The sequence below is a fragment of the Pipistrellus kuhlii genome, unplaced genomic scaffold (assembly GCF_014108245.1).
Source record: "Pipistrellus kuhlii isolate mPipKuh1 unplaced genomic scaffold, mPipKuh1.p scaffold_m20_p_9, whole genome shotgun sequence".
In the NCBI taxonomy this organism is placed as follows: Eukaryota; Metazoa; Chordata; class Mammalia; order Chiroptera; family Vespertilionidae; genus Pipistrellus; species Pipistrellus kuhlii.
In genome coordinates this window covers 30,489,455-30,508,678 of record NW_023425595.1, presented here as the reverse complement: position 1 = coordinate 30,508,678, position 19,224 = coordinate 30,489,455, and the positions used below count along the sequence as shown (strand labels likewise).

At 39.5% G+C, this 19,224-nt stretch overlaps 1 protein-coding gene across 1 annotated transcript; it reads left to right on the top strand.

Annotated features, from left to right (window-relative positions):
- Window positions 1–1,514: 1,514 nt before the first annotated feature.
- On the top strand, window positions 1,515–18,524 carry LOC118713518 (E3 ubiquitin-protein ligase TRIM22). Its single transcript, XM_036428149.2, has 9 exons — window positions 1,515–1,831; window positions 6,109–6,644; window positions 7,222–7,317; window positions 7,949–8,167; window positions 11,901–11,932; window positions 14,102–14,123; window positions 16,685–16,763; window positions 17,073–17,099; window positions 17,353–18,524. The coding sequence occupies exons 2-9, from the start codon at window positions 6,228–6,230 to the stop codon at window positions 17,946–17,948; spliced, it is 1,488 nt and encodes a 495-aa protein (XP_036284042.1). The 5' UTR covers window positions 1,515–1,831; window positions 6,109–6,227; the 3' UTR covers window positions 17,949–18,524.
- Window positions 18,525–19,224: the final 700 nt, after the last annotated feature.

Here is a 19,224-nt window from a genome sequence, read left to right as displayed (position 1 = left end):
ATGTGGTTAGTATAGATAAGACATTGAGGTAAGTATCTGAATACAACTTAGGAACAAAACAGAACATGGGAAGAATTGTCAGTTAAAACTTGTCATAGGAGTTTACATATAAATGCTAACAATACCATTTTGATAGGTTGATTTTTTAAAATATATGTTTTTATTGATTTTTAGAGAGGAAGTAAGAGAGAGGGATAGATAGAAACATTGATGAGAGAGAAACATAATTGATCCATGCCCCCTGCACTCCCCGTAATGGGGATTAAGCCAGCAACCTAGGCATGAGCCCTGGCCTCGAATCAAACTGGTGACATCTTGCTTCCTGGCAGGACCCTCCACCACTGAGCCACACCTTTGAGGCTTGATTTATGACCACAGCAATTATGTTGACAGCAATAATTGAACACAACATAATTGAACAGAAACATGATTATCATCAGTTTGCTCAATGTAACTAAAATTATATCCATAGCAGTATAACTTTATGTCTTTCTATTTATATATCACTCCCCATATACTGATATTTTGTAACAAATCTGACACATAAAGTCCATTCTTACCTTCATGAATCTAATCCTTTTGGTGGCAGGGCTGGATGAAGAGGAATACTCAATTATAGTATTATGTGAGGATAAGGAAAAACATCCAAGGTCTCGGAATGCACTTTCTGCAAAATTTACATGCTTCTCGTTGCACTTGCAAAGGATCGTGAGTTTATGTGTTGTTAAAAATAAATGCATTCATATCCATGAAATGGAAACTGTCAATATGGCTCACCAAATACACCTATATAAATTCCAGCTCCTGCCTCATAAACGTATGAGAATTAAGAAAAGTTTTAAGGCAAGGTTACTTTACTCAACTATAGTTACAAACAATACCAATATATCTGCTTTCATTATACTTACTTGTATTTTATTTCCATTTTGTTTTTATTATAGGACATACATACACTGAACATTTCAAAATTTATTTTATGTTTTATTTGAATATTTTTTCAGTTATGCTTTTGATTAAACGGTGCAAAAAATTTCAATCATTTCCCAAAAAAGTTGGGAAAGTGGACGCTTATGGAAGAGGTAGGAATGTTACCCAGATAAATACTCCACCTGAAGAGTACCTCCATGTGTTAACCTCCATCCTCGTCCTGCCTCCTAGTGGTTGGTAACATGTCACAGCCACAACTGTACCACATTAAGTCTGGAAGGCTTTTGTTTCTAGGTCAGAAACAAAAACTGGTAGTCAACTGACAGACCCGCTAAGGTTCAGTGGTGTTGTGGAAAATTTTTCTCAATAGGTTAAAAAAAATATTCTAAATACCAGCTCTTTGTAGCTGCTCCTTAGAAAGAAGAATCTTTCCTAAAATTGCAAGGACAGATGCTACCATTCAGCTCAAATTATCAGAGTTCTATCACTGATTATCTTCCCCTTCACACTCGGCATTACAAAGGGCAGGTACCCAGACTTCCTGGATCATGATTTTATCCGCAGTAAGTAGTTCTGGACGTGACTATAGGACAAGCTTAACTAGTAGGTATAGAATTAAATTGAAATTCCGGGTATTCAGGATAGCTGTAGAGTGTATCATTGGGTTTCACATTCTTCTTATTCAAATATTCTTGCTAGAATAATCTGCAAAAGGGGTAAAATTACAAGAACATATGGAAGCATTGACTTCCCTAAGTGTCCTACGTGATGGCTTCTCAGTGTTATTGCTCTTAAGTTTCTGTTTTGTTTCCTTTGTTTGTTTTCCACTCCTATGAACCTAACTTTCATTTCTCACTCCACTCCTGTGGGGGAACTCCTCTGTGGAGAGCTGGTCACTGGCTTGGTGAGTGAACATTGACCTGACTTACAGCTAATCTCCTCTGTTGAGTTAAGACTCCTATACATGTCCTGAAAGAAAGTGGGGCATTTTCTGGAGACAAAAGGCAGGAGGTTTGGGGGGAGCAGACTGAATGTGTTTGGTGTCTTAATTTGTGTTTCTGAAGCTGCTCTGCTGAGTGTCTCTACTGAGGTGGCAGAAAAGAGGAACACTGAATCTGGGGGAAGAGTGATCTTTAGAGAAGGGCCATTTAAAAGAGCAGTCTTATGGGTTTCTTTGGAGAGACCATTATTTTTCCAGGCTGAGTTTCCTCATCTTCTTACTGTTCTGTAGTTTTGACTTTTTACCTTTCCAAAGTGAGCCAGAATATTCTTCTTTTCCCAGTCAGAAAATCCCTTCCTCCTAATCACCAGGAAGCCTGAGAGATAAGCCCTGTTCTCTCTCTTCATAAAGCCCAAATTCCTGGTGAGGCCAGCAGGAGACATGTGGGAAGGACAGGTGCTCTGCCAGCGATCAGATCTTCTTGAAGCTGGTCTCTTACTCTTTTGTTATAATAGCTTTATTTATTTATTTATTTATTTATTTATTTATTTATTGTTACAAAACTTTATTCTTAAATGTACAATTAGCTCACAGACAACACTTCTTCATTCTATCTGTAGGAGATATTATCACAAAGAATCCAGATGTGCAAATAGGAATGGAATTTAGGATCACCATTGCCTCAAGCACAAGGAACAGCTCATTTCTGGCCAAATTTCTTCATTTCACCTGTGTTCTGGGGGCCTCTCCCCTTGGTCTTTGCTTTCTGTTGGAATGCTTTTTCTTCCTCATCCATCTCCTTGGTCTGCTTCTTGGTCTGCCTTGGGGGGCTTTTTCTTGTCACCTTTGAGACTGCATATGACACTTGCTGTTTATATATATATATATATATATATATATTCATTTTTAATTAAGGTATTATATCTTACTATTGCCCCCCCATCTCACTCCTATACATGCCCTCACCCCCCCCCAAACTTTTGCGTCCATTGTTTATGCTTATATGCATGCACACAAGTCTTTCGGTTGATCTCTTATCTCCCCCCACCTCTCCCTAACCTCCCTGCTGTAATTTGACCTTCTGTTTGATGCTTTACTGTCTTTGTAGCTATCTTTTTGTTCAACAATTTATAATTTTCTTTATTATCCATAAATGAGTGAGATCATATGGTATTTTTCTTTCATTGACTGGCTTATTTCACTTAGCATAATGTTCTCCAATTCCACCCAGGTTGCTGCAAATGGTAAGAATTTCTTCTTTTTTATGGCAGCATAGTATAACATTGTGTAGATGTACCTCAGTTTTCTAATTCAGCCATCTGCTGACGGGCACCTAGGCTGTTTCCAGATCTTAGCTATTATAATTGTGCTGCTATGAACATAGGGGTGCATACATCCTTTCTTATTGGTATCTTCAGTTTCTTAGGATATATTCCTAGGAGTGGAATTATTGGGTCAAATGGGAGTTCCATTTTTAGTTTTTTTAGGAAACTTTATGCTAATATATTTTATTGTTTTGTTTTGTTTTTTTACAGAGAGGAAGGGAGAGGGATAGAGAGTTATAAACATGTATGAGAGAATCATCGATCAGCTCCTCCTGCACACCCCCTACTGGGGATGTGCCTGCAACCAGAACATCCCCTTGACCAGAATCAAACCTGGACCTTTCAGTCTGCAGGCCGATTCTCTATCCACTGAGCCAAACCAGTTCCGGAATGCAAATTGACCCACCTATTCTTTTACTGAAGTCAGTAACTTCTGGGAAGCTGTGTACAGCCTTCCTGATAAATGACCAGCACTTTGGCCAGCCTGATGAGAGAGGCTGGATAACCAGGTTGCTGCTTATCTCTGTAGCCCCCATGTGGCCACTTGTCTCTCAAAGATGAAAGTTCTGGAACAGGCAATTTATTCTCTCCTGAGTGCCATGTTACCTCAGGGCACCCTATGACTCTCTGGTGCCCTCTCTGGCTTTAGAGTGCATTCTGCATCATCCTGGACATAATCCTTATATTATTTATTACCTTACCCCTTTACTGACTTTTCTCTTGCCTGGAGCTAAGAAAGGGAGTTTGTCATTTTTTTAGAAAGAACTCCATCTTAATCTCACCTTTGAATAATTTGCACCTTGATATCTCTGTTACATAGATTTTGAAGTGTACTTAACTTCCTCCCCTCGTCTCAGAGATTATGGATCTGTGACTCATACCTGGACAAGGTCCATATCTGGTGTAAACTAACTGCATTCTCAAGGGCTATTACAGGTCCCTCAAAACAGGAGAAAATAAGTTTTTAAAGATTTTAAAGATTTTACATGATAATATCAATAACAAATGGATTCACCCATGGCATAAAACTGCATTAACTTCTACTGAATGTACAATAAATATTAAGTATCTATAAAAATTATATTTTGAGATGGTGAGAGAAAGTAAAAAAAAATAAATAAAAGAGTAAGATGGTATAAAATAAGATGGATATTCCTATGGTATACATGTAAAAACAAGAAACAACAACAATAATAAACCAAAAGGTTATAGAAAACAAGGTATGTATAGAGCCCTAGTAAAAGGACTTCATTGTTTTAAATAAATTTTAGGTCTCAGTGTTAGGAGGCGCTTTTAAGTAAAGTCTTTGAGGAAATGAGGGGATGTTTTGTCCAGAGTGATTAAGGAACATAAATGCAATCAGTGTGGTTTGATGGGAAGGTGAGTTGAGTGTGTAAGGCAATAGAAAGGGATGTTTAATATAGGCCTAACTAGGCTATGATAAAGATGGATTCACTGCCGAAACAGGTTCGGCCTGCGGACTGCAAGGTCCCAGGTTTGATTCCAGTCAAGGGCATGTACCTTAGTTGCGGTCACATCCCCAGTAGGGGGTGTGCAAGAGGCAGCTGATAGATGATTCTCTCTCATCGATGTTTCTAACTCTCTATCCTCTCTCTTCCTCTCTGTAAAAAATCAATAACATATATTAAAAAAAAAAAGATGGATTCACTGATGGCATGCATCTGAGCAAAGGAGTGGCAGGGTAAATGTGTACTTAAAAAAAAAAATCACTCTAGCCCAACCAGGTGTGGCTCAGCGGGTTGAGAGTTGGCCCAGGAACCAGGAAGTCACAGGTTCGATTTTGGTGAGGGCAAATGCCCAGGTTGCGTTTGTAAGCTCGATTTCCAGTAGGGGGCGTGCAGGAGGCAGCTAATCAATGGTTCTCTCTCATCATTGATGTTTTTATCTCTCTCCCTTCCTCTCTGAAATCAATAAAAAATATGTTAAAAATATATAAAAATCACGGTGGCTGATGGTGAACAGAGATGCAAGGAGACGATGAGACCAGTGATAGGATCAGGAAAACTAGTGGGAAAACCATTCCTGGAATCTAGATAAAAGACTCATTTGCACGGGACCTAATAAGAAGAGGGCTGATGAACTGACAATGAGAGAAAGGGATGAATTAGGTTTGTTTTATAAAGATGACTTCTATTTTCAAATGATTTATTTGAAACAAATTGACATGAGAGCTAGAGATCTTATGATGAGGTTCATTAACGTGGTACAGACTAAACACTGGTTGGAAGAAGGCAGTGGAGAAGAAAGAACTCTGAATATAATTACACGTGCAAAGTGAAAGAAATCAGACCCAAAAGACCATATATTAAAATTCTACTCTTACAAATTGATCAGTAAAGGTAATTCCACAAAAACACAGGTGAGATTAATGGTAGCCTGAGACTTGGGTTCAGAAAGGACATTAGGCTTCTTTTTAAGAAATAGATATGTTCTAGAATTGGATTGTGGTGATAATTATTCTGTCTCATAAACTTATTATTAGAAATTACAGTACTTTTAAAATGAATGCATGTGATGTAAATATAACTCAGTAAAACTGTTCAAATAAAGTAAGTCACACAGAGAGAAAAACAATGTAGAAGCATGGTTCATGTATGTAAAATACTGGATATGCTTGAGAGTAGGAAAGAAGAGAAAAGAATAATGAAGAGTGACACAAAGCTTTTGGTAGAAAAGGCCTCAATTTGTCCTCTATCCATATAGAGAAAGAGAAAACAGCAAGCATTGCCTTGATGGGGTGAAATTTGTCATGTGACATACAGTAAGAGTAAAGTGTTTGAAATCATTACAAAGGAACCTTTGCATTCTTTCACTGACTATTCTTCTTCTCCGTCTCTTTTCCTTTCTTTACTGAATATTAAAGTTTTGTCCTGTTCTAAATGTCTGCCTAACCAGTATCCTTTCTATTCCTGTCTTTCTTATCCTGTCCCCTTCAATATTCCCAGCCTTGCAGGAGTCTGTGAGCAAGAAGAGCCTCTGGAGTCAGGACAGGAAGCAGCCAAAGGAGCACAGCAATGGATTTTTCATCCCAGGGGAGCATACACGAGGAGGTGATCTGCCGCATCTGCTGGCAGCTCCTCACAGAGCCCCTGAGCCTGGACTGTGGCCACAGCTTCTGCTGCGCCTGTATCACTGCAAACAATGAGTCAGTGAGCCCCCTCGAAGGGCAACACTGCTGTCCTGTGTGCAAGAGCACATCCAAGCCTGGGAACTTCCTGCCTAATCAGCAGTTGGGCAACATAGTGAAGAAAGTTGAGGAAGTCAACATGTGGCCCCACCAGCAGCAGAGGAGAGATCTCTGTGAGCACCATGGGGAAAATTGCCATCTCTTCTGTAAGGAGGATGGGAAGGCCATTTGCAGTCTTTGTGTCCAGGAGCAGCACCAAGGCCACCAAATATCTAGCGTGGAGGAGGTGGTCAAGGAATGTCAGGTAGGCCCCAGGGTGTAAAAACATTGGGCAGAATGTCACCTGAAGTGAAATCTTTATTGCTTAATCTTATTTCTTTCCCTTGTCATCGTAGAACTGATGCTGCATTCTCTTTGATATTATTGATTCAGCTTCTGAGGCCTGAGGGACCTGGTTGTGCATTCATTCATTTTCTTCAATAATATGCATATCAAAGAGAAGTTGTATGAGTGAAAGTTGCTTCCCAAGATATGTTCTGATTGCCCCCGTGAATAGATGGGATATTTAGGAACATGGTAGGTTAGATCTGGGAAGAGTGTTCTGGAGAACAAAAAGATCTTGCTTGCTGCAAGATCAGTTCTTTCTCTAGGAAAAAGAGAAATCCAAACTACTCTTGAAACAGAGATGGACACTTGCATCATCCTGGAATAAAGGACACACATACTTCCTCAGATTTCTGTCTGCATTCTCAGTTCTGATTGCTAGTTTCAGTTCTGAAATTCTAGTCTCTTCTGAGATGTGCCTGATTTCTTCTTCATTTATCCTCTGTCCAGGTGCTGAGAAAACTCATAGCTTGACTTTGGTGGTTCCTTTCTCACAGGAGAAGCTAAAGGCAGCTATGGACAGGTTGAAGCAGGAGCAGCTGGAAGTTGAGGAGTTGGAAGCTGTCATCAATGAAGAGAGAGCTACCAGGAAGGTAAAAAGACATTATTCCTGCGGCAGCTCTAAAACAGTAAACTGAGCAGCACCTTGTCCAGTCACAAGGAGGCTTCTTCCTCTTTGTTGCCTCAGAATTAATGGGTCCAGAAGACTTTTGCCCAGTCCTCATTCAATTCCTTTCCTACAGAGTAGACACTCCCAAGTCAAAGCAACTGTTTAGAGGCAAAGATATAGAGAGGACTAATGTAAAAGCGATTTGTGCATCTGTGTCCCATTTCAGTTATCAAGTTTGAGGATCTGATACTTCCAGAAGAAACGTTAAGGCAGGTTCAGGATTCCCTGTTTTGGAGATATGGGTGGAAGAGTTTCATAGGCAGTGTGGCACAATTATCCAAGACAGGTGGCTGCAATCCAAGTCTCATTCAGGTAGCACATTGTATTTCCTTTTGGGCCTTGAGAAAGTAAACTTGAATAAATTGCTTTGGAAACAGTTCAAGGGAAAATAGTTGGAAAAATGCTTTTCCCAGGAATGGCTCATTTCCTTTTACCTCCTAAGTACCTGAGAAAAGTAGTTTTTGTCTTGGATCCCAAGGCCCATAAAAAGTAAGCCCTCAGCTAGACACCCTGATTGCCTCTTTCTCTTCTCTTCCCCCCAAAATCACATGCAGGCTGAGAGAGAGAGGATTCGAAAAGAGTTTGATGAAATGAGAGAAATCCTGGACAGGAAGAAGCACAGGGAGCTGCAAAAGCTGAGGGAACACGAAGTGCACGTGCTGGATAACTTGGCAATGGTTGAAGACCAGGTGATCCTAAAGAAGCAGTACACGAGAGAGCTCATCTCAGATCTCCAACGTCGTATGTGTGAATTATCTATAGACACGCTGCAGGTAAGACTTGGGCCGGAGCACCTATATATGTGATTTGGGGGAATCACAGAGATTAAGCTTCCTTCCCCTCTGGGTAGGAAAGATATGTTTGATCATCCAGTGTTCCTTCTCTGGAACACAGATCTCCATGTCATTCATGGGGCATTGGGAAAATTTAATGTACAAATGGAAAGGGAAATTCACATGATTATCTATACTAATAAAAGGGTAATATGTTAATTAGACCAAACGTCTTCTGGATGTCCTTCTGGAAAAAGCCATGGTTGTGAGGCCAAGGCAGAGGCAATTAGGGGTAATCAGGAGGGCAGAGGAGAGCAGTTGGGGGGATCAGGCAAGCAGCGAAGAGCAGTTAGTGGATCAAGCCAGCAGGGGAGAGCAGTTAAGGCAATCAGGTTGGTAGGTAGGTAAATGGTTAGAAACCAGTGGTCCTGGATTGTGAGAGGGATGTCCAATGGCTGGACATCCCCTGAGGTGTCCCAGATTGAAGAGGATGCAGGCTGAGCTAAGGGGACCCCACACCCCCTGTGCACAAATTTTATGCACTGGGCCTCTAGTTATTTTATAAAAGGCTATGAAAAGTTTTGAAAGAAGATTTTAATAGGCTTCTCTTATCTGTGATCTAGCATTTGTAAGATTTTTTATTAAGCTTAGTCAAACAATTCATATCTCTCTTTATGTTTGATTTTATTATTGTTTTGTTAAGAAGTGGCAATGTAATGGCACCTGTGTGAAGGATGAGCATTTATGAATATGTATGTGTGCTTCTGTGTGTGAGTGTGTGTGTGTGCGTGTGTGGGCATACACTTCTTAGGGAAGTATTAGGAAGGAACATATACTCAATAAATAAATTGAACACAGTATGAATGTTATTATTTTTTTTTATGGTATTAACTTCATGACTGTAATCTTAAGCTATGAAACATTGGAAATTCAGGTTATTTCATTTCTCTGACCTCTTGCGTTCTTTTTTGATAGCTGAACAAGAATTTCTTAACTTCATTTCCAATACCGAAATAATTAATTTTCATTTGCTGGATCATTACTTCTTTTTTAAAAACATGTTTTTGAGGTTATAAAATACATGAAAAATCTATTCATTGCAAGTATACAATTCAAATAATTTTAGTAAATATACTAAATTGTTAAACCATGTAGAGATTCAGTTTGACATTTATTAAAAAACTCTCCCCTCCTCCACTGAATTATTTTGTCACCTTTGTTATACTCTAAGTTTTCCATTATTGTGACTTCATAGAACATTTTTTATCCTTAAAAATTGTTTGAAAAGAAGTGAAACAATTCAATTCAATTTCAAAACAATTCTAATGTACTAGTAAATCAGTTGTTCTCTAAGGAGATCATTTTAAGAAACGGTGCCCCAGGGATCATAGAATTGCACTGCCATCTAGTGGGTAGAAGCCAGAGTTGCTGTTCATCCAGATACAAAGCAGCCCCCATTGCAATGATCTGGGCCAGAAATACTATCCTATGTCCATAGAATTTGCTATGAAACTTTTTTTTATATCTTGCTAATTTTTATTAAAATCCTGCTGAGATTTTTATAGATTGAGAAGATGACAGTCTTCTAAGAAATGGACAGTTTCTGTATGAGACAGTTGTTTGTCTAGCCAACATCATTCAATTACTTTTTTTTTATATAACCATCTCTTTTTTTTAAATATATTTTATTGATTTTTTACAGAGTAGAGGAGAGAGGGATAGAGAGCCAGAAACGTCGATGAGAGAGAAACATCGACCAGCTGCCTCTTGTACACCCCCTACTGAGGATGTGCTCGCAACCAATGTACATGCCCTTGACCGGAATCGAACCTGGGACCTTTCAGTCCGCAGACCGACACTCTACCACTGAGCCAAACCGGTTTCAGCTATATAACCATCTCTTAAATTACCTTTTGAGGAACCCATCTCTATCATATGTCCATGCAGCTGATTAGAGAATATTAATAGCATGAGGGATATATGTGTCTCTCAATTCTAGGTAAATCAGCATATTTAATTCCTAAAATAGCATATCTATTCCAAAGATGCAGTAATTATTTGAAGATATGCACCCGACCCATTCAGAGCAATGATTTGTATGCCTTAGAATTTTATTCTTATGCTTAGAAAGAGAAATTATCTTTTCTGATACATGTTATGTTCAGGATTATCACTTAAACAAGGATGTTCAAGTTGATGCCTTATAGAGAATGAAAAGAAAGTCCAAATAGCAGGTAGAAAATGAAATTTTGAGAATTCTATTTTCAGAAGTTTGAAAATTTTGAGAAAGAATAGACCCTAGTAACAATATTTTTTCTAGAAATCTAGCTAATGCAAAAGTTCTGCCTGTTACCTGAGTTTTTCCTTTTTTAAAAAATTAAGGCAGTTTTAGCTGTTTTTGTTTGTTTGTTTGTTTTGTTTTTTATTTTATCAGACAACAAAAACCTTAACACAGAATGTAAAACTTTTGGAGCAGGTACAGCCAACTGGTAGCCAAGGCTTTGTTGGTATAAAAGGGTTTAGACTAAATAGGATGAAACCAAATATATTGGTGTATTTTGTTCAAATAAATAATGTTATGATAGGAAGGAGTAGATGACTAAAAGAAGGACTGAACTGCCTTACTGCGATGTTGCAATTCAGAGTAAGACACTTTTAAAACATTTTTTAAAAGTATGTTTTTATTGATTTCAGAGAAAGGGAGAGGAAAAGAGAGAGATAGAAACATTAATAATGAGACAGAATCACTGACCAACTCCCTCTTCTATGGCCCCTACTGGGATTGAGCCTGCATCTTAGGCATGTACCTTGACCAGGAATTCAACCATGATCTCTTGGTTAATGGGTCTATGCTCAGCAACTGAGGCACAGCCAGGATAAGATACACTTTTTAATTAAAGACAGCGATGAAGTAGACATTGATACTATTCTGGACAATGGGATGTAAATGTCTGGGAAACAGTCAATTTTATTTTAGACATTCTCTGCTACTGGTGTCTGTGACATATACCATATTTACACATTGATGTGATTCCCGTAGGGTAGTAGTGTGTAGACTATATATAGAGTGAGTAGAGGAAGACACAGAAAAACATTTGCTTGAAGTGCTAGTTTGCTTGTTCCTACAGCAAAAGAAAAATATACATCCTGAGAAATGTAAGTATTAATTAGTCATCTTTGATTCCCCAGAGTTTGGAATTATGTCTAAAAAGTAATTTTTCTGTTGTCACCTGAATATATAAAATCATAATAAACTAAGGGGGTCTTCTCATAAATGTGTATAAAGAAATAGGAGGCACCTCTCTTCCTTTTAAATATATTCTGTCTTCAGATTCTGTAAGGATTTTACTATCCTTACATGAGTCCTCTAGGATGGTTGCTCTGGGTCTTATCTCTACAGTTTGTCCCCAATCTACATTCTGACCATCTATTTATTTAAGCCAAATCAAGGGTGCTAGGGATGTGAAGAGGAAGGTGAGTAAAACTTTGAAAGATAGGAAAACTTATCACTCCTTTGACGGTTGCCAGACAAAATAAGGAATGTGTAACTAAATTTGAAATTCAAATAAATAACACATTATTTTTTAGTGTGTATCTTAAATATTTATTTCAGAGGTCATGCTTATTCTGAAACATATTTATGATTTATTCAAAATTACATTTTAACTAGTCATTTTAATCTCTCAATCTGGCAACCTTACTCTGGACTTAATGTTTACTCTCTTTTCTCCAGGATATGATTAACACCTTAAACATCTTGAAAAGGTATGTGTGTGAGGCCAAGCATGGTCTTTTTTTTTTTTTTTTTTTTTTTTGTATGATGACAATATTATAGCTATAAGAGTATCTTGAATCAATCATAATTTTAAAAAATGACAGATGTAGTAAACTTGGGTATTACATTATTTCAAATTGTGGATAACAGGTGAAACTTTGTAATGGTATGGAATGTGGGTGGTGGGAGGTCATAGATTTTGGGATAATAGAAGCATTAGAAATAAGAGTCCACCAAGACACATTATAATTAAAATGCCACCTAGAGACTATTAGGTTAAGTGAAATAAGCCAATAAAAGAAAGAGGAATATCAGATGACCTCCCTTATTTGTGGAATCTAATGAACACAACGAATTGACCAACAGAATAAGACCCAAGGCATGGAGGCTAGAAACAGATGGACATATCTCGGGGGCGGGAGGGAGGAGGACAAGAAGAGACAAACCAAAGAACTTATATACTTATATGCATAGGCCATGGATGCAGACAATAGTGTAATGAAGGCCTTGGAGAGGTAGAGGCTGGCTAGAGATGGATAAGAGGTGAAGGGAATGGAGGATATCTGTAATACTGCCAACAGTAAGTATATATTTAAATTTTAAAAATGTCAAAGATCAAAGACAAAATAAGACTCTTTTTTTTTTAAAAAATACATATGTTTTTAGAATTTTTGTGATGAGTTTATTAATTCTTTATTTTTAAAATATATTTTATTGATTTTTCACAGAGAGGAAGGGAGAGGGATAGAGAGTCCGAAACATTGATGGGAGAGAAACACTAATCAGCTGCCTCTTGCACACATCCTACTGGAGATGTGCCCACAACCAAGGTACATGACCTTGACTAGAATCCAACCGAGGACCCTTTAGTCCGCAGGCTGACAATCTATCCACTGAGCCAAACCGGTCTGGGCTAAAAAATATAGTTTTATTGATTTCAAAGAAGAAGGGAGAGTAAAAAAGGGATAGAAACATCAATGGTAAGAGAGAATCATTGATTGGCTTCCTCCTGCACACCCGACACTGGAGATTGAGCCCATAACCTGAGCATGTGCATAACCTGAGCATGTGCCTGGTCCAGGAATCAAACCATAGGTCCTGGTTCATAGGTTGGCTCTCAACCACTAAGCCATGCCAACTGGGCTAAAGCAGCCAGAGAAAAGTAATTAGTTACCTACCCATAAGATTGTCAGTCGATTTCCCAAAAAAACTTTGCAGACCAGAAGGGAGTGCCATGAAATATTCAAAGTGACGAAAAGCAAGGAGCTACTACTCAGATTACTCTACTAGCAAAGCTCTCATTAAGAACTGAAGTCTGGTAAAGAGCTTCATAGATAAGAAAAAGTTAAAGTAGTTCATTACCACCAAACAAGTATTACATTAAATGTCGAAATGTGCCCTAACCAGTTTGGCTCAGTGGATAGAGTGTCAGCCTGCGGACTAAAGGGTCCCAGGTTCGACTCTGGTCAAGGGCATGTACTCTGGTTTTGGCACATCCCCAGTAGAGGGTGTGTAGGAGGCAGCTGATTGATGTTTCCCTCTCATCAATGTTTCTAACTCTCTATTCCTTTCCATTCCTCTCTGTAAAAAAAAAAAAAAAAAAAAAAATCAATAAAATATATTTTAAAAATAAATGTTGAAAGGCATTCTTTAAGAAGAAAAAGAAAAATTAAAAATATAAACAATGAAATGCTAATAAAAACATATCTGTCAACAACTAAAAACAAACAAGCAGAACAGAAACAGACTCAAAGATACAGAGAACATTCTGACAGTTGCCATATGGATGGGTGAAATAACTAGGTATGGTGTCAGATAGGTATGAGATTGGGGGGTATGAGTACTTAGTAAGTTTTAGAATGTCAAATCACTGGAATGAACACCTGAAACTAATGTAATATTGTATGTCCACTGTAATTGAAAAATGAAAATGATTTGAAATAAAAAAAAATAGGTTACAGTATGAGAACACCATGACTTCACTCACTTTAGTCAAATCTTAATCTCTCTTTTTTTAAAATATATTTTTATTGATTTTTTTACAAAGAGGAAGGGAGAGAGATAGCTAGAAACATCGATGAGAGAGAAACACCAATCAGCTGCCTCTTGCACATCCCCACCAGGGATGTGCCCGCAACCAACGTACATGCCCCTGACAGGAATCAAATCTGGGACCTTTCAGTCCGCAGACCGAAGCTCTACCACTGAGCCAAACTGGTTTCGGCAAACCTTAATCTCTTGCTCTAGGTGCTTATCTTATCACAGGGAAGATCTGTTCCTCTTTACCTCACAGGTTCCCAAATCTTCCACTGGACATTTTCCTTACATATCCATTTCTCCATAGTGAAACAAGGTCTTTCTAGGTGATGCTCTTTGGATTGCAACAAATTAACTAATTAATTAATTAATTAATTAATTAAAGACTCAAATCTCAGGGAATAGTGACTTTAATCCTGGTGTCAATAATATATTTCTTTTCTTTTTACATGTGTTAGGAACTGCTAGGAAAAGTTTGCCTACCCTCTGGGAAGCATCAAGCATATGAAATTCTGACCACTAGTAATTTGGCTGTATTAACTTCTCCTTTCCCAAATGAAATGATTCCACAGGGAATGTGACTTTATATGTTACTAGAGGCACAGTGCATGAAATTCATGCACAGGGTGTGTGTGGGGGTGTCCCTCAGCCCAGCCTGCACTCTCTTCAATATGGGATTCCTTGTGGGATGTTCAACTGCCCTGGGCTGGGTGTAAACAGGCAGTCGGACATCCCTCTTACAATCCAAGACTGCTGGCTCCCAACAGCTCACCTGCCTGCCCTCCTGATTGCCCCTAACCATTTCTGGCTGCCAGCCTGATCACCCCCTAATAACTCCCATGCCAGCCTGATTGATGTCTAACTGCTTCCCTGCCAGCCTATATGCCCCCAACTTCCTTCCTCTGCCGGCCTGGTCACCCCTAACTGCCCTCCCCTGCAGGGTTGATCACCTACAACTGCCCTCCCTTGCAGGCCTGGTGCCTCCTAACTGCCATCCCCTGCTGGCCATCTTGTGGTGGCCATCTTGCGTCCACATGGGGGCACGATCTTTAACCACATGGGGCAGCCAGATTGTGTGTTGGAGTGATGGTCAATCTGCATATCATTCTTTTATTAGATAGGATAGAGGCCTGGTGCATGGGTGGGGGCCCTGAAGGGTGTCCTGGATCAGGGTGGTGGTTCCCTTGGGGTATGGGGCAGCTTTGGCAAGGGGTCTGTGGTGGTTTGCAGCCAGCCAAACCCCCAGCAGCTCAAGTGGAGGCCCTGGTATCTGGAATTATTCACCTTGTACTATTGAAACTTTGTAGCCTAGAGCGGAGCCAAGCTCCCTGCTTGCTCCATGGCTGCTGTCATTTCTGTTTGGATTTGTTTACCTTCCATAATTGAAACTTTATATCCTTGAGTGGAGGCCTAGGCTGGTCAGGGCAGGTGGAAAGCTTGGCTTTCTCCATTGCCAGGGGCAAGCCTAGCCTGTTCTCTCCAACTCCCTGGCTGCCGCCATTTTTCTTGGGGTTTATCTTTTATAATTGAAACTTTGTATCCTTGAGTGGAGGCCTAGGCCAGCCAGGGTGTGTGCGAAGGTTGGCTTCCTCTATTGTCAGGGAAAATCAAGCTTCTATCCTGCTCTCTGTGGCTGCAGTCATCTTGGTTGGGGTTAATTTGCATGCTGTCACTGATTGGCTGGTGAGCAGAGCTTGTAGGCGTAGTGGAATTGTGGTTAATTTGCATATTACTCTTTTATTAGGTAGGATACTCGGCATCTGTACTGAAATAATGGACATAGAAAACACTTCAGATTTGCAATACAGAGCCCCCATACTTGATAACTTAAAGCTCTCAGTAGCCAGGTTCTAGAGCAGTGGCTCTCAACCTTCCTAATGCCGCAACCCTTTAGTTTTTTTATTTTTATTTTTTTTAATATATTTTATTGATTTTGTACAGAGAGGAAGGGAGAGAGATAGACAGTTAGAAACATCGATGAGAGAGAGTCATCGATCAGCCGCCTCTTGCACACCCCTATTGGGGATATGCCCGCAACCAAGGTACATGCCCTTGACCAGAATCAAACCCGGGACCTTTCAGTCCCCAAGCCGACCCTCTATCCATATAGTCAAACCGGTTTCAGCATGCCGCAACTCTTTCATACAGTTTCTCTTGTTGTGGTGACCCCCAACCATAAAATTATTTTCGTTGATACTTCATAACTGTAATTTTGATACTGTTATGAATCGTAATGTAAGTATCTGTGTTTTCCAATGGTTTTAGGCAACCCCTCTGAAAGGGTTGTTTGACTCCCAAAGCAGTTGCCACCCACAGGATGAGAACCGCTGTTCTAGAGCCTCTCCACTAAGCATCTGAGATGGCAGTAATTCCTCCATATGTGAAATACTTTTTATTAGAGGCTCCAGACAACTTTTAAAGGTACCACCATTACATCTAATAGAATATTATTTTAAGAAGTAGAGAGTATGGAGTTAATTTTTCCATTTTGGAGCTTCCTGAGAAGAAGTCCTTCCCAAGGTCACACGGGGAGTAAATAGAAAGGTAATCACAAAAACATTCCTTCTGGTTGCAGTGTCAGGGCCCTCACCTGTCCCTCCCTCAAATGATAAGGCATCAATGGAATGAAAGATGAGAGAGACAGTGGACTTAGAGAGACATTAGGTAAGAAGTATGAGGGGTCAATTTTTGTCTTATCTAGGAAGATGCCAAAAATTGTTTTGAAGAAACCAAAGAGTGCATTCCGATTTCCAGATCTGCCTCATTTGCTGCAAGTGTTTAAAGGTGAGGAGAGCCAGAGGAAGGATGTGTGTATGGGGGAGATTCTTATAGTACCAGAGCACATGGGGTAATGGGTGTTTTTCTATATGAGGATAAAAAGTGATGCGGTAGTCTTCACAAGAAGACCTGGATACCCTGTGCTGAAGTTGTGAACACATCTAAGTGGGAATGGCCAGCTGTCCTCCTTCACCAGTTGACAACCTCACAGGCTTCCCTTACCCTGTTCCCACTCTAGAGAAAAGACAGGTATCAGAGTTCCTTTTTTTGCTTCTAATATCATTGAAACTTTTGTCAAAACTTTTGTCATTTCAGAGCTGGCGGAAGCCCAAAACTACTGGGGTAAGAAGTTACAAATTCTTCAAATCACCGTGTTTTGATTCCTTTTCAGAAGCTGTGCGTACTTGTAGGTCCCATGACCTGAGTTACATGTGTTCCATCCAAATAAGTATACATACAACAGTTCTTAATTGACCTACTCATTATTGACCCTTGGACTTATGCTCTTCCAAGTCAATTTCCCATATTCCTTCTCAAAATGTCTCAAGACACATGCCATATTTAATTCACCCAACTGTGTATTTTTTCCTTACAGTGAACTTGATGCTGAATCCACTCAACACTCTGTCGAATATTGTTATTTCTGAAGATCGGAGACAAATCACAGTTGGGAACTATTTTATGTTTGGGAATGTATATCCACGTGATTTTTCTTCTCTTGATGTCTTGGGCAGCCAAAATTTCTCCTCAGGAAAATATTACTGGGAAGTTGATGTATCCAAGAAGATTGCCTGGATCTTGGGAGTGCACAGCAAGACAAGTAATCTCAATAGAAAAAAAAGGTCTAGGTTTGTTTTTAACCCATATGCAAATTACCAAAATGCTTACACCAGATTCAGACCTGAAAATGGCTACTGGGTTGTAGGGTTACAGAATGAATCTGAGTACAATGCCTTTGAAGACTCTGCCACCTCTGATCCCAAGGTCTTGACTCTTCCCATGGCTGTTGCTCCCCATCGAATTGGGGTATTCTTAGACTATGAAGCAAGCACTGTCTCATTTTTTAATGTCACAAACCACGGATCACTCATCTACAAGTTCTCTAAATGTCACTTTTCCCAGACAGTTTATCCCTATTTCAATCCTTGTAAATGCCCTGTTCCCATGACTCTCTGCCCACCAAGCTCCTGAATGTTCTCCTTCCCTCACCCACTTCTGAGTAGTGACCTTTGTCACTGAATCTGAGCTCACTGCTCCATTCAGACCTTCTCTTCCTTGTTGCCTCCCTTCTGTATAATATTTGTTGATTCTTGGCTTAGAAGAGAAGCTTATTTACTCAGTTACTCATTTTCTGTATTATCAACAGAAGACATGTAATCCCTCTTCAAAACAGGGAAGTACTGGTATAATATCTCTGCACTCCCATTTCTCCATATCTTCCTTTATCACTAACTTGAAGAGGTGCCAACCATGGCCTTAGGACAATCCATAATCACCACCACAACTGAGGAGTGTTTGAGTGTAAGTCTGTTTGTTGCCTGACATAGAGCAGGTTGTCCAGAGAGTATTTTGTGTGGGATTTGGGGGAGCACACAAATGCAACTTATGTACTCAGAGTGAATATTTTTTGTTCAGAGTGTTTGAGTTTAAATCCTCTCTCTCTTAATGATGTTAACAATGAATACATTTTTTTTCTTCTCATAAAATAAAATTTGGATGATAAACTGTATCTAACTTAACATTGTTGTGTAAAACTAACATTCACTCAATGTAAAGCACCTTTTAAAGAGTTCTGCACTATTATAATAAACTGGAGGCCTGGTTCACAGCCCAGCATACACTCTCTCCAATCCAGGACCCCTTGGATATCCCTCTCACAATCAGGGACCACTGGCTCCTAACCACTCACCTGCCTGCTAGCCTGATCCCCCTAACTGCTCTCCCCTGAGAGCCTGATCTCCCTAACTGGCAGACTGGTGCAGCCACTGTAGAGAACAAATGGAACTCCCATTTGACCCAGTAATCCCACTCCTAGGAATATATCCCAAGAAAATGGAAACACCAATAAGAAAGGATATATGAACCCCTATGTTCATAGCAGCACAATTTACAATAGCTAAGATTTGGAAACAGCCTAGGTGCCCATCAGCAGATGACTGGGTCAGAAAACTAGGAATACTATGGAATACTATGCTGCCATAAAAAAGAAGGAATTCTTACCATTTGCAGCAACCTGGATGAAATTGGAGAACATTATGCTAAGTGAAATAAGCCAGTCAATGAAAGAAAAATACCATATGATCTCACTCATTTGTGTGTAATAAAAAACATTAAAAATTGATGAACAAAAAGATAGGTACAGAGACAGTAAAGACTGTCAATTTACAGGAGGAAGGACTTATATGCATGCATATAAGAATAACCAATGGATGCAAAACATTGGTGGTGAAGGCATGTATGGTATGGG